Genomic DNA, 12,566 nt, shown 5'->3' on the forward strand with positions numbered 1-12,566 from the left:
AATCCCAGCACTAGGGAGACAGAGGCAGGTTTGAGGCCTCTGGTGAATTTGAGGCCAGTCTGGTTTACAAGAGAGTTCTAGGACAGCCAGAGCTGTAACACAGAAAAACCCTGTCTGAAAACAAACAAACAAACAAAGTGATGCTGAACACCTGTTACAGAAGGTGGAAAGCCATTCTTTCAGTTCAGTCCTCAACATACTTACAATATTTAGTGAACAAGTTATTGACTACATATAACTTTCTGTCAAAGATCTATCTAATTCTATCTTAAATCAGGGGCTCTGATCCCTCTTCTGACCACCTCAGGCTCCTGAAAACTTACATATACCTCAGACACATACCCAAAAAATTAAATGAATGAAGTATTTAAATAATAACAATTTTAAGAGTTTTGTCCACTGTAACACTTTCCAATCCTTAAATTTGCTTCAATGGATATATATATCCATTTAATATAATTATATTAATATAATATATATATATAATATATATAGTTGTTGTTTTTCAAGACTGGGTTTCTCTATGTAGTTTTGGAGACTGTCCCAGAACTCCCTCTGCAAACCTGACTGTCCTTGAACTGGCCTGTCCCTGACCCCAGGGTGCTGGAAATAAAGGCATGTGCCACTACCGCCCAGCTAGATAATATATTCTTAATTGCTGTCAAGATGTACATTAATGTTAGAGAAAACACAGGAGAAATGTGTTTGAAGTAAGAAACTATTGAAAGACAACCAGAATATTATAAAATACATCAGATTTTTTCTGACCTTAAACTACAGCAAAGACAGAGAATTTAAAAGAATGAAGTGGGTAGACTGTCACTGCTAATTAAATAAGGTACTAAAACCACACTCCAGTGTTTACAAAAGAATGTAACAGGAAAAGTGAGCATTATCCTTGTCAGTCAAGCATGACAAGATTTTGAAAATAAGATAACAGGATCCCTAATTAAATACATTAAATGCTATGATAGAGTAATAGTATCATCTGTTCCTTTTCTGAGGTACTTAATCTAACATAACTGCTGCTTTACTGTTTAAGTAAAAATCTTTAGAAAATATACAAGTTGAACAATCTGAAAACCACAAATCCAACTTTCCATAAATCCAGTACTTTTTTAAGTGCCAACATGACTTGGGAAATTAATACTTGGTCTCATGTAACAGGTCACAGTCAGAATACAAACTGATGTACTAATGTACAAAATACACAGCTCAGTGTGTGCTTAACACGGCATTAGGCCCGGGGTCTGGTCCCAGCACAGTCAGAAGAATATATGTGTATGTACATACACATACCTTGAGGTATATGAGAAATATAAACTGATTCATGTTTGGACTTGAGTCCCATCCTCAAATTATGCACATACAAATATTGCAAAGTCCAAGAAAGACAAAAATCCAAAATACGACTAGTCTCAAGCATTCTGGATAAGGAATACTCAACCTGTGTGGCAGGCCAGGCCAAGGAACAGCCTGGAAAGTAACAGCTGCCAAGACTGAAGGGTGAGACTGACTCATACCTGAATTCAGTCAGGTAGCAAACTTTAAGAAATTAAACACACTCACTAATTCATGAGGTCTAAAATTAACTGCACTGGCAACTAAGACGTAAGTAACCAAGGTGCATTACCCATTGAACGGATCTTAAAAGACACTGAGAATCATCATCTTGCTGTGCCTAGCAAGTGGGATAGGGCAGAAAGGCACTTCAGGAACAATGACAAAGGCATTGACTTCACACAGTGTAAATAGGTGGGTAAGATGGCCGAGCACAGAGCAATTCCAAGTTATCACCCAGTGTTCTGAATGCAAGTGAACAAGTCTGAAACAAACAGGAAGCAAAGGCACCATAATCAACACGGATCTTCAAGTTAGTATACCCATTTGGCAGATAAGAAAAAGAATAAGCGCCGGGCGGTGGTGGTGCACGCCTTTTAATCCCAGCACTCGGGAGGCAGAGACAGGCGGATCTTTGTGAGTTCGAGGCCAGCCTGGTCTACAAGAGCTAGTTCCAGGACAGGCTCCAAAGCTACAGAGAAACCCTGTCTCGAAAAAACAAAACAAAACAAAAAAAAAAAGAAAAGAAAAGAAAAGAAAAGAAAAGAAAAAGAATAAGGCAAAATTCACAAATTCTAAGCTTCCTTCCAAGAGGGCTGTTTCTGTATTTTTTTTTTTGATGCATCAATTTAATGGCAGAAATGGATGGCATCTCATGCTAAAGGCTATGAAGAATATCAAGTCAAATAACTATAAAACATGAATATAATTCTAAATTCCCAGCATAACTTTTTAAACAAGGAAGACTGCCAACCAATTTGAAGTTGACAATTTCTTTTTTCTTTTTGGTTGGTTTTTCGAGACAGGGTTTCTCTGTGTAACAGCCCCAGTTGTCCTGGAACTAGCTCTGAAGATCAGGCTGGCTTCAAACTCACAGAGATCCACCTGCCAATCCCTCCTGAATGCTGGGATTAAAGCCATGTGCCACCACTGCCCAGCAAGCATAGAATTTCTAAACTGAAAGTTTGACTTCCATTTTTAATTAAATAAATTCAAATACAAATTATGCATTTTTATAGATGTGTTAAGATTTAAAACTCTTATTTTATTCCTAAAAAAGAAATTCACAACCCCCAGGGATGCCAAGATGCCTCCGTGGGTAAAGGGGCTTACATCCAAGTCTTACAACCTGAGTTTGATCCCAGGGACACGCATAGTTGGGAGGAGAAGACTGATGCCCCCAAGCAATTCTTGGACCTCCATATGCTTGTACAGTGATATTCTGTTTGTGTTTTAACAAATAAAGCTTGCCTGACGATCAGAGTGCAGAGCTAAGCCACCAGAGGCCAGGGAGTGGTGGCACACACCTTTAGTTCCAGGACTAAGAAGAGAGAGAACCTCTGTTAGTTCAAGGCCACCCTGGGCTACACAAGATTGAATCCCTCTAAAAGAGAAACAGAGCTCACACAAAGGTGATCCCAACCCTTCAATCCCTGCACTAGGGAGGTGGAGACAGGAATGCCATGTCTGGGCAGAGAGAGGAATACAAGGTGGGAGGAGCTGGGAGCTCAGTGCAGTCTGAGGACAGGATTGCACCTTCAGTCTGAACATTGGTACTGATAAAAGAACTCTCTAGTGGCTGGTAGCTCTGCTTCTCTGATCTTCAGGCAAGCTTCATTTGTTAACACAAAGTATCACTACATGCATGCTATGACCAAGACTTACACTCACACTCTGAGATAAATACATGTAATTTAAAAAAAATCACAACATCTACGTGGCTTAAGAATTCTCACATTAATTACTGAAAATAAACTCAACTTCTAGCACAACCATTAAAGGACAATTTGTTTGCAGACCTTGTCAAATCAATTCATGTCCTTTGCAAACTTGTAGAATCCCACTTTACAATGTAAGATTACATCCTGCCAGGTCAAAAGGACAACGCCTGTTCCAGCGACACACAATCAGATGTGATATCCCGCCTCCCTTCCCACAGGTAACAGGAACTAGCCTGGCAAATAATACACTTTAGAGCAGGGAGGAGGTGGCTCAGGCTTCTAATTCCAGAGGCAGGTGGGTCTCTATGAGCTACAGGCAGCCAGGGCTATGCAGACACTGTCTTAAAAAAAAAAAGTGGTATTACAAAACAATTACATGTTAATTTTTACGTTTCTCAGGTCTCTCATTTATGCTACAAAGAGATTAACACAAATGAGTAACACACTAACACAGGAATGTTTAGTCTTCTTTGGACAAGTTGTCAAATGTCTGGACTTCTACTTGTAGAAATGGGGTATCAGGCATTTCAGACCAACTATCTCTGAAAATAATTTTAAAAGTGAGATATTAAATAATCTTTTTTGGGGGGATTCAAAACAGGGTTTCTCAGTAGCTTTGGAGCCTGTCTTGTATACAAGGCTGGCCTCGAACTCAACGGAGATCTGCCTGCTTCTGCCTCCTGAGTGCTGAGAATAAACATTTAATGCTGCCTGCACTTCAAAGATGGGGAGCCAAACAGAGTCCCAGACGAAGTGCCAACTAAAGTAAAAACCTCTTTGCCTTTGGCTGAGGTTTTCATGGGCCCTTCATTTGAAGAATAAGACAAGAGACCATATTGTGTTTTTCATTCCAACAAATACCTGAGTAATTAACACAAACAGATACAAGATAACCTAGTGGTCCCACCACTTTATGACTCTAGAGAGCAGCACAGATAGTGGATGTACAGTAAAGGAAGCAGCTCATCTTATGACCCAAAAAGCAAAATGGCATCAACACCAACATCTCACAGCTGACCTCCTAACAGTACGACCTTGGGACCACGCCTTTGCCACATGGACCTTTGTAGGACACTCCCCTCATTCAAATCATAACAGAAATCATGAACTCTGGCACCACACATAAAGTTAACAATGTGAAATTGATGAAGGTGATTTTATAAGTCCCAGACTCTTGATGACACCAAATAAAAACCTTCATAAAAATGTTAGCATTATCTTATACAACAAATTATTTCTCCAACAGATTCACAGAAATTTACAAATATTGGAGTTAGATTATGATTTCCTAATTATTTTACTTAAGAAGTTAGCAGTTAAACTTACGTGTGTGTAACTGCAAAGGATAAAAAATTAGAGATTTGAAAAAAATATTGAGGCTGTAAAATAACCTAAATTAAGCATTTACTTGATGAGTAACCAAATAGTAGATATAGGTGAATAAAATAGGAACTTTAAGGATAAAGCCTTAAGACAACATAGGAGGGATCAGGGCACACGAGAGGCAGAAAGATCTGCACATATTACTGCAGAACCTGCTAAGGGCAAAAGCGAATACTGAGGTAAAGGTGGTACTTGAAGGCCTCCGGCTGACAAATGTGTGGCACTGATAAGAATGGATCCAAAGCCGAATCACTGATGATAGAGCAGGAGACAATGTTAAAAAGCTTTCCTTCCTTCAAAGGAATATGACAAAATGATTTTAAAATTTTAGAGTCACGGTGTCAGCTAGCTGTGGTGGCACACACCTTTAATTCGAGCACTCGGAAGGCAAAGGCAGAGGCAGAGGCAGTTAGATTTCTGTGAGTTCGAGGTCAGTCTGGTCTACAGAGTGAGTTCCAGGACAGGCTCCAAAGCTACAGAGAAACCCTGTCTTTGAAAACATGTAAATAATAATAGCAATAAAGAGAATGAGCCGACATAAAGCAACAATCAATCTAGAACGTATTCTAACAAGTAACTGCTAACCTAGCGTTCTGTAGCAAAAACATCCTTCAAGAATGGAAAAGTAAAACCTTTTCAGGCAGACAGGAGGACATTCTAAAGGATGTGTTTCAGATTCTTTAAGATACATAAAAAGGATCCTAAACAGACGTTTATAGGAAACCTAAAACCAGTAAATACATGCGCTACGCTAAACAATACTGATGGTGGAAGAAAACAGTAACAGTGACTGAGATGGCTCAGTTGGTAAAGAACGTGTCCAGCAAGACGATGGTGATGGAGTTCCCTAAGGCTCACTGGGTGCCAGCCTAGGCTAATAGGAAGCCCTCTGGAGCTCGGGTCCCAGTGAGATCCTGTCTCAACCAAGGTAAAAGACCCCAGACAGATGCTAGGGGCCAACTTCTGACCTCCACATTCACCTGTGCACACAGATGAGGAACCAAGGGCAGGGGTGCAGCTCAGTGGTAGAGCTTACCTAGTCTGTATAAAGCACTGGGTTCAATCCCCAGTAAGGAGAGGAAAGAGGGGACAAGAAAGAGAGAAAAGAGAAATTTAGTTAGTAACACCTTTAGTAAAAACCTTTCCACAAAGAAAAACACCCCCACAGCCCTGATGCTTTCTCTGCTGGATTAAAACAAACATTCAAGGAAGAAATAATTCCAACTGTGCAGAGCAGAAATGAGGGTCTATTTATTTTACAAAGTTAGTGTAACAGTGATTTGAAATCCTGACAAGGACAACACAGACCATCTCACTTCAGTAGATCCTTTCGTGACTTTTACCAATACTTCGTTAACTCAAGTCCTTTCCCAACCTGTGACTTGTCAGATGAGGTTGTAAGTGGAAATTTTCTACCTGTCATGTTGATGCTCAAAAAAATTAATATTTTAGAGCTTTTCAGATTTCAGTTGTTTGTATCAAGGGATGTTAAATTTGCATTATTAGCAATCTAAAGATGATTTAAAGTATTTGGGAGGATGTACAGATTATATGCAAATACTATCATACTTATTTAAGAGTCTTGGTCATCCATGGAAGGTCCAAAATCAAATCTTTCTTGGATGCCAAAGAATGAATTACAAGAACGTCATACACATGCTTGGTGGCATGTATAATGCACATACTTTAGGGCTCAAAAAAGCTGTTGAAGGAATACAGAGGCGGGCCCTTCCGTTTCTCTGTTTTCCCCACAACCTATCTTTGTGCTAAGTATAAAATTATTCTATATACGGTCGAACCACTAAACCATTAAATAATCTAGACAGAATTTAAGAACATAAAGATAACTAAGGGAGAATAGAGCATGAGAGAGAAAAAACAGAGTATGATACATAATGAAGACACAGTCTGCAAAGTTGTACCAAGACAGAAAAACTAACAAACTTTGTGGGAACAGGTGCTTAGGGAAGGCCAGGAGCAGTGATACTCAAAACAAATACAACATCGAATATAAAAGTGATTCATGGGGCTGGAGAGATGGCTCAGTGGTTAAGAGCATTGCTTGCTCTGCCAAAGTCCTGAGTTCAATTCCCAGCAACCACATGGTGGCTCACAACCATTTGTAATAAGGTCTAGTGCCCTCTTCTGGCCTGCAGGCATACAGATAGACTATTGTATACATAACAAATAAATAAATAAATAAATATTTTTTATTAAAAGTGATTCGTTTTATTTTGTATGTGAAATGTGGACATTAAGTCTGAAAGTGCTACAGTAATTTGCTACCCTGAGGCAGGCCTAAGAATGAAACCAGAATTAAGGGAAACGAGACAGCAGAGCAAATCAGAACAATGGAGCCAAGTCCTTCCTTTCATGGGAGCCATTGACTGATGCCTGAGCTAACATTTAACACAAGATCTAATCATTGCTTTTTGAAAATCAGTTTGAATTTGTTGTCCTGTCATTTATAATATAAGACTATAAGTAGATCATTGTGAATTCTTCTAAAAGGCAAAACACTTGCTAATCTCAGTGTGTATATAGTGGCGCTTTAAAGTATGACTGTTTTGTGAGACTGGTCATTTCAAACATCACAGACTACTTAGTGTATCTGACCTCTACTCTCTAATTGCTAGTGAGACTTGACAGTTACTGTGACAACCAAAAATGTTCCCTGAATTTCCAAATGCTTTCCCTGAAAAGGAACCACAAACTGATTCATAATTGCTTATATCTGGTTCAGACAGAGGCTCCACCAGGTATGCTTAAATGCATTTAATATCATACCAACTTTAAAAGAATCCAATATTCTAATCTACCACTCAAATCTTACAAATTTTATATAAGAAACCACTTTAGATAGCTACTTATGGTTATCAAAATGTTTGGCAAAAAGCCATGTATGGTTTATGACAGTGCATTGGCAAACAGCGCTTTACGCTACCTACTGTTAGTTTGCAATTCTCTTTGTAAAGCTTACTTCTCCATAGAACACTGCAGAAATATGTCACTGACACCAAATGCCACTTTCTCTTCAGCCTCTTCTTATACTTAAATGCCATAACTGGCTTTCCAAGTAGTATTACAATTAAGGTAGACACCCGATTGATACAGACCTCTTGTGGAAGGTTACTTGCCTAATTAAGAGATAAGAGGGCATACTTACCTTTGGTGGGTATGGTACTTGAGAAAAAAAGAGTCATGAATAATTATGATGCGATATGCGTATGTTCAAAAGTTAGTACATGTAGTGGTTTGGAAGAAAATGGCCCCCAAAGGGAATGGCGCTATTAAGAGGCGTGGCCTTGCTGGAGAAGACTGTCACTGTGGGGTGGGCTTTGACATCTCTTTTGTTCAAGCTTTGTTCAGTGAAATACTCAGACCATTCCCTGTTGCCTGCAACATGTAGGACTCTCAGCTACTCCTCCAGCACCAAGTCTGCACATGGCCATGCTCCCCACCACAGACAGGACCTCTGAACTGTAAGCAAGCCACCCTTATAAATGTTTCCTTTATAAGAGCTGCTGTTGTCGTGGTGTCTCTTCACAGCAACAGAAAACCCAACTGAGGCAGCACGCTAGGACTTGTCAATTATAGAGATGATCCCCGAAACCTCACTGTGCAGCACAACTGACTAGCCATGAAATCCTCTAATTCTGATCATCTGTTTTACGTGAGACACCAAGTAAGTATTCTGTAATTTGGAGCCTAACTAACATATGTTTAAGATCTGACAACTCATGGGCAGTGGAGAAAGAACCAATATGACTGTAAGGCTCAATATTGGGTGACTGAGAGCGTGTGCTACAAGGGAGAAACTAGAAGGAAGAAAATACAAACATGCAAGCACACTGGAGCACAGCACAAGGTGTAGGTGGATGCAGACTAAACTGATTTGGTTTGTTGTCATGTGGATTGTGGCAGCACATCTGAGTTAGGGATGGATTCACAGCGAACAGTGGAAGTGGGAAGGGGAGCTCCAGAAATTAGAAATAGCCAGACAAAATCGTTTATATCAAAAGAAAAATGTACATGACCACCAAGAAAACACACCAAAGAACATACAAAGCCTTGAGGATATTAGCAACCCTTTTAGGACCCATTTCACACACCCCACTCATGTTGAGCTCCAGTCCTTATTTTTATACAGCATTCACTCCTACCTAACTACCACCCCCAGAGAAAAAGATACTGCTCCAGACCTAGCAGCATGACCTTCTGTTTTGTTCAACCACAGGAGAGCTGAGAACTCTGGGGAAAGGCTAGAAGAGAAGACTTCTACCTTCCTCTGATAGTAAATGAAGATCATACACGAACATTGTATCTAGTCATCTTCTTATTAGGCGAGAAGCAAGTCTGTGCAAAGAACTCAAACAGGAGGACAATGTTGAGAAAAGAGAGGAAAGATGGAGTTTCAGCACTGACTATATGATCGCTAAACAAACCACACTTCATGCCATTTCTAAGGACGTATCTGCCAATTACAAGAGGCAAATGCATTACCTCTGTTTGAGAATCCTATTTGTAGCCTAGCTGATAGCAGGAGTAAGAGAAAAATGAAGCCGAGCGAGGGCAGGACATTCGAAGAAACCAGGAAGGACAGCACAGAATGCCAAGAACAGGTCGTTCATTACTACAGAGCACTATATAATTTACAAATTGTCTATGCAAACTGAAGATGAAACAGAATAGATCTGGTGCTTAGTATTACCTGATTTTTTTTAAAAGGATTTTTTAAAACTACATTTATTTATTGTGTGTCTATGTGTGATGTAGGTCAGAAGACAACGTGCAAGAGTTGGTTATTTCCTTCAACCATGTTGTTAGGTTCCACAGCAAGCGCCTTTACCTGCCGACCCATCTTGATGGCCTTACAGCACTGTGACTTTCATGGTAATTTCATAGTGAAATGAAAGATGAGGATGTGCCAAACACTCAGATGGACATTTAACACATAGTAACTCCCTCTGTATCCACCATGCACGGTAAGGATTTCATCCTACTTTATAGATACAGAATAGTCTAAGTGGTAATATGATCACACCCACTGCTAAGCAGTTTTAACACCAGTCAAAACCAAGACTGAAGGATATATCTGACTATATCAGAGTCCTTGGATGAAAGAATTCTGAAGGAAAATTTGTAATTCAGAATGGCCTCCTGGAGTTGAACCTGGCAGCTCAGCGGAAAACACAAACGTATATAGGAGAGGGAGCGACTGAAGAAGGCCTCCAGACAGTAATAACGGACAGTTCTAGATAAAGAGAGATGTTGCTCTTGCAAAGACAGACATTTCTGTCTCTGAAATATGTGCATTAAATAGGGAGATAATATGGGGGAGGGGAACCTGGGAAATCGAGGAAGTATGCCTCAGACAGCTGAGATTTTTCTCAGCCACTGGAGTTCAGAAGCCCCAGCTTCCTTCTTATTCCTTCAAATGGAAATGAAAGCGTAGGGGTGACAGCCAAGACCTAAGAACATGCAGTCTTAGCGGGGAAGAGTGAGGGCTACCACTCACAAACGAGGGAAGACTCAAAAAGATTTCTTCTTTTAAAGTGGGCAATCCTATAGCGAAATTTTACATTTTTTTTTACAGTCCTGGAGAATGAACACGGAGTCAAGCATTCTAGCACTGAGCTAACGCCTCAGTTTTCTGAACTAGCATTCAAAGCCCCGCTGTACTGCAGCCTCGAAGGGCAAAGTCTAAGTATTTTTAATCCCACTTTGGGGCTCTTGACATATCCAAGGAACGGGACAGAGGAGAAAAAAAAACCCCAACAACTTCCTCCACCGCCACTGTGATGGGGCAGTTTGCACTTGCAAGCTTTGGCAAGATCCCTAAATTAATCGGGACAATTTTGCGTACAGTAATCGCGATTACCCTTGAGGGGTAGCCGAGATTGGCACAAACCCCCGTTACAGCTACTATCAGGTGCTATATGTATTGTAAAACATTAGTCACAACTGAGAATACAAGAAATGTGAGCAGCCCTTTCTAAAAAAAACAAAAACAAAGGGTTTGCACACTGGGGATTCCAAAGCTTCAATGCTCACTGTGGGCTAATAACTAAAGAAAGTGTAAAAGAAAGTATAAACCACTTCTCCTTTCTTGTGCCATTATGTGTTATCTAACATGTCTAAGGTCTTTTTTTTTTTTTAAAGGAACGGAACACTCCCCAATTCTTTCAATGGATCTACAAAACCGAACGCTTCACAAAACTCGCCTCCATCTGGAGACCAAAGACTGACTATGCCGAAAGAGATTGATGATTTAGAAGCGAACAATCATTTTGCCATCGCAGGCTCCACTAGGCAGGAGTCAAATGCCTAAACCATCCCAGTCTACCGGGACTCGTTCCCTTCTCAAGCGGGACGGATCCCACCGGCCTCTGCACAACAAGCAACGCTTTCCTCGGTAACTCCACAAACTAGGCTCAGATAATCTTCCCGGAGCTCAAAAGTTTTCAAGGGAAGAAAGCTGGCTGGGCTCAAATGAAAGGGGCAGGACGACCCACGCACCTAGAGCCAAAGGAGAACTGCTAAGCAGGGGCGAGGCTGCCTGCAAAGCCAGGAAAAGGTGCGAGGGCGGCAGGAGTCACCCTCCCACCCACGGTGACCCTCGCCCACGGTGTGGGAAGGCGAGCCGGGGAGCCTGCGAGCTCGCGGCCAGCAGAAGGCCGGAGACGGGCAGGCCAGGAACGTGCAGTCCGGAGGAGAGCGGTGGCCCCGGGCCGCCGGGCTCCGGCGCCGTCGCCGGGGTGGGAGTCGCCGGCGTGCGCAGCCGTACTCACCTGCCAGACGCTCGTTCCGCGGCCACAAGCACGGACGCCGCCCGGGCGCCTCCCCTCCCGCGGGACTCGGTCCCGGCCGCCGCCGGAGCTCCGGGCCCCGAGAGTCACGGGCGGTACCGAGGCGGGCAAAGCGGCGACCGGCCCCGAGCGCGAGGAGGCGTACATAGGGGGCGCTGGGAGGGCAACTCCTCGCTCCAGCTTCCTCAGCGGCAGCCGACCGCGCTTCCCGGGAACAGCATCGCGCCAGCCTCCGTCCGCTGCTCCCGGGCCTTAGCCCGAAGCTCCCCGAAGGCGGCAGCCGGGTTTCCGGCAGCCACACTCCGCCCACTCAGGACAGGGCCTTCGCCATCTTGCTGGAGGCGGGAAGCGTGCAGTGCGCACGCGCGGTGGGCGCGGCGGGCGGGCGTCCGGCTGTTCGGGGCCGAGGGACTGGACTGCGCAGCCGCAGCGGCCGGTGCCCTGTCTGCGGTTTGGTTAGTCCCTTCTGTTTTCTGCACCGGGAATCCTGAGTCTCCAACCTGCTCACCTTTTCCAGCAAAGCTGAAACCACGAATTAGTAGACTTTTTGTGCGCACGCTACTGTTATCTGTGAGCATCTGTTCCTATCAAGCATTCACCAAATGCCAGGTCCTGGGCTAGGTACTGATGATAGAAAATTTGAAAATGAATTCTAGCGCTAAGGGAGTCAGTCCCTTTCCCAATGGAGAAGACAAAACCAGTTTTTCTTCTGTAGGTGCCCCTCCAGCCTTCCTCGCCCGTTTTAGTTCCAAACCTACTTATTCTGGACTCCCTTTCAGTTTGTCTCAAACAACAATCAGCTCTTTACCTTGAGTTACCTGTCCATCATAATTTTCTTGGGGTGTTTAAAAAGAAAACACTTTGGGTATCTGTCACTTATAGAAACTGATCCTGGCTCTAGGGTTACAGCAATGCAGAATATAAACTCGTGGAATTCACACTCTACTGTGAAGGAATAGGCAAAAACCGGTAGTGGTAAGGAATAGGAAAAGAGCAAACCAGGAAACAGAATGAACACTGTGGGACAGTGTTGAACAATCTCTTACCACAGGTGACATGGCCCTAAGACTGACTGACAGATGCCTTGAGAAGA

At 42.5% G+C, this 12,566-nt stretch overlaps 2 protein-coding genes across 9 annotated transcripts in view; both read right to left on the minus strand.

The window, feature by feature from the left end:
• Apc (APC regulator of Wnt signaling pathway) overlaps positions 1-11,764 on the minus strand; it is an 86,419-nt gene extending 74,655 nt beyond the window's left edge. For 4 of the 8 annotated variants that reach the window (XM_075969009.1, XM_075969007.1, XM_075969002.1 and 1 more), the window contains exon 1: positions 11,456-11,764. In XM_075969009.1, the coding sequence (XP_075825124.1) occupies positions 11,456-11,620 (165 nt within the window). In that variant the 5' untranslated portion in view covers positions 11,621-11,764. The remainder of the gene's footprint in view (positions 1-11,455) is intronic. The other 4 variants (XM_075969011.1, XM_075969008.1, XM_075969003.1 and 1 more) reach the window with 1 other exon arrangement.
• Kif20a (kinesin family member 20A) overlaps positions 1-12,566 on the minus strand; it is a 464,558-nt gene that overhangs the window by 383,133 nt on the left and 68,859 nt on the right. The gene's annotated exons all lie outside the window — the stretch shown is intronic.

Source organism: Microtus pennsylvanicus, chromosome 4 (genome assembly GCF_037038515.1).
Source record: "Microtus pennsylvanicus isolate mMicPen1 chromosome 4, mMicPen1.hap1, whole genome shotgun sequence".
Classification (NCBI taxonomy): Eukaryota; Metazoa; Chordata; class Mammalia; order Rodentia; family Cricetidae; genus Microtus; species Microtus pennsylvanicus.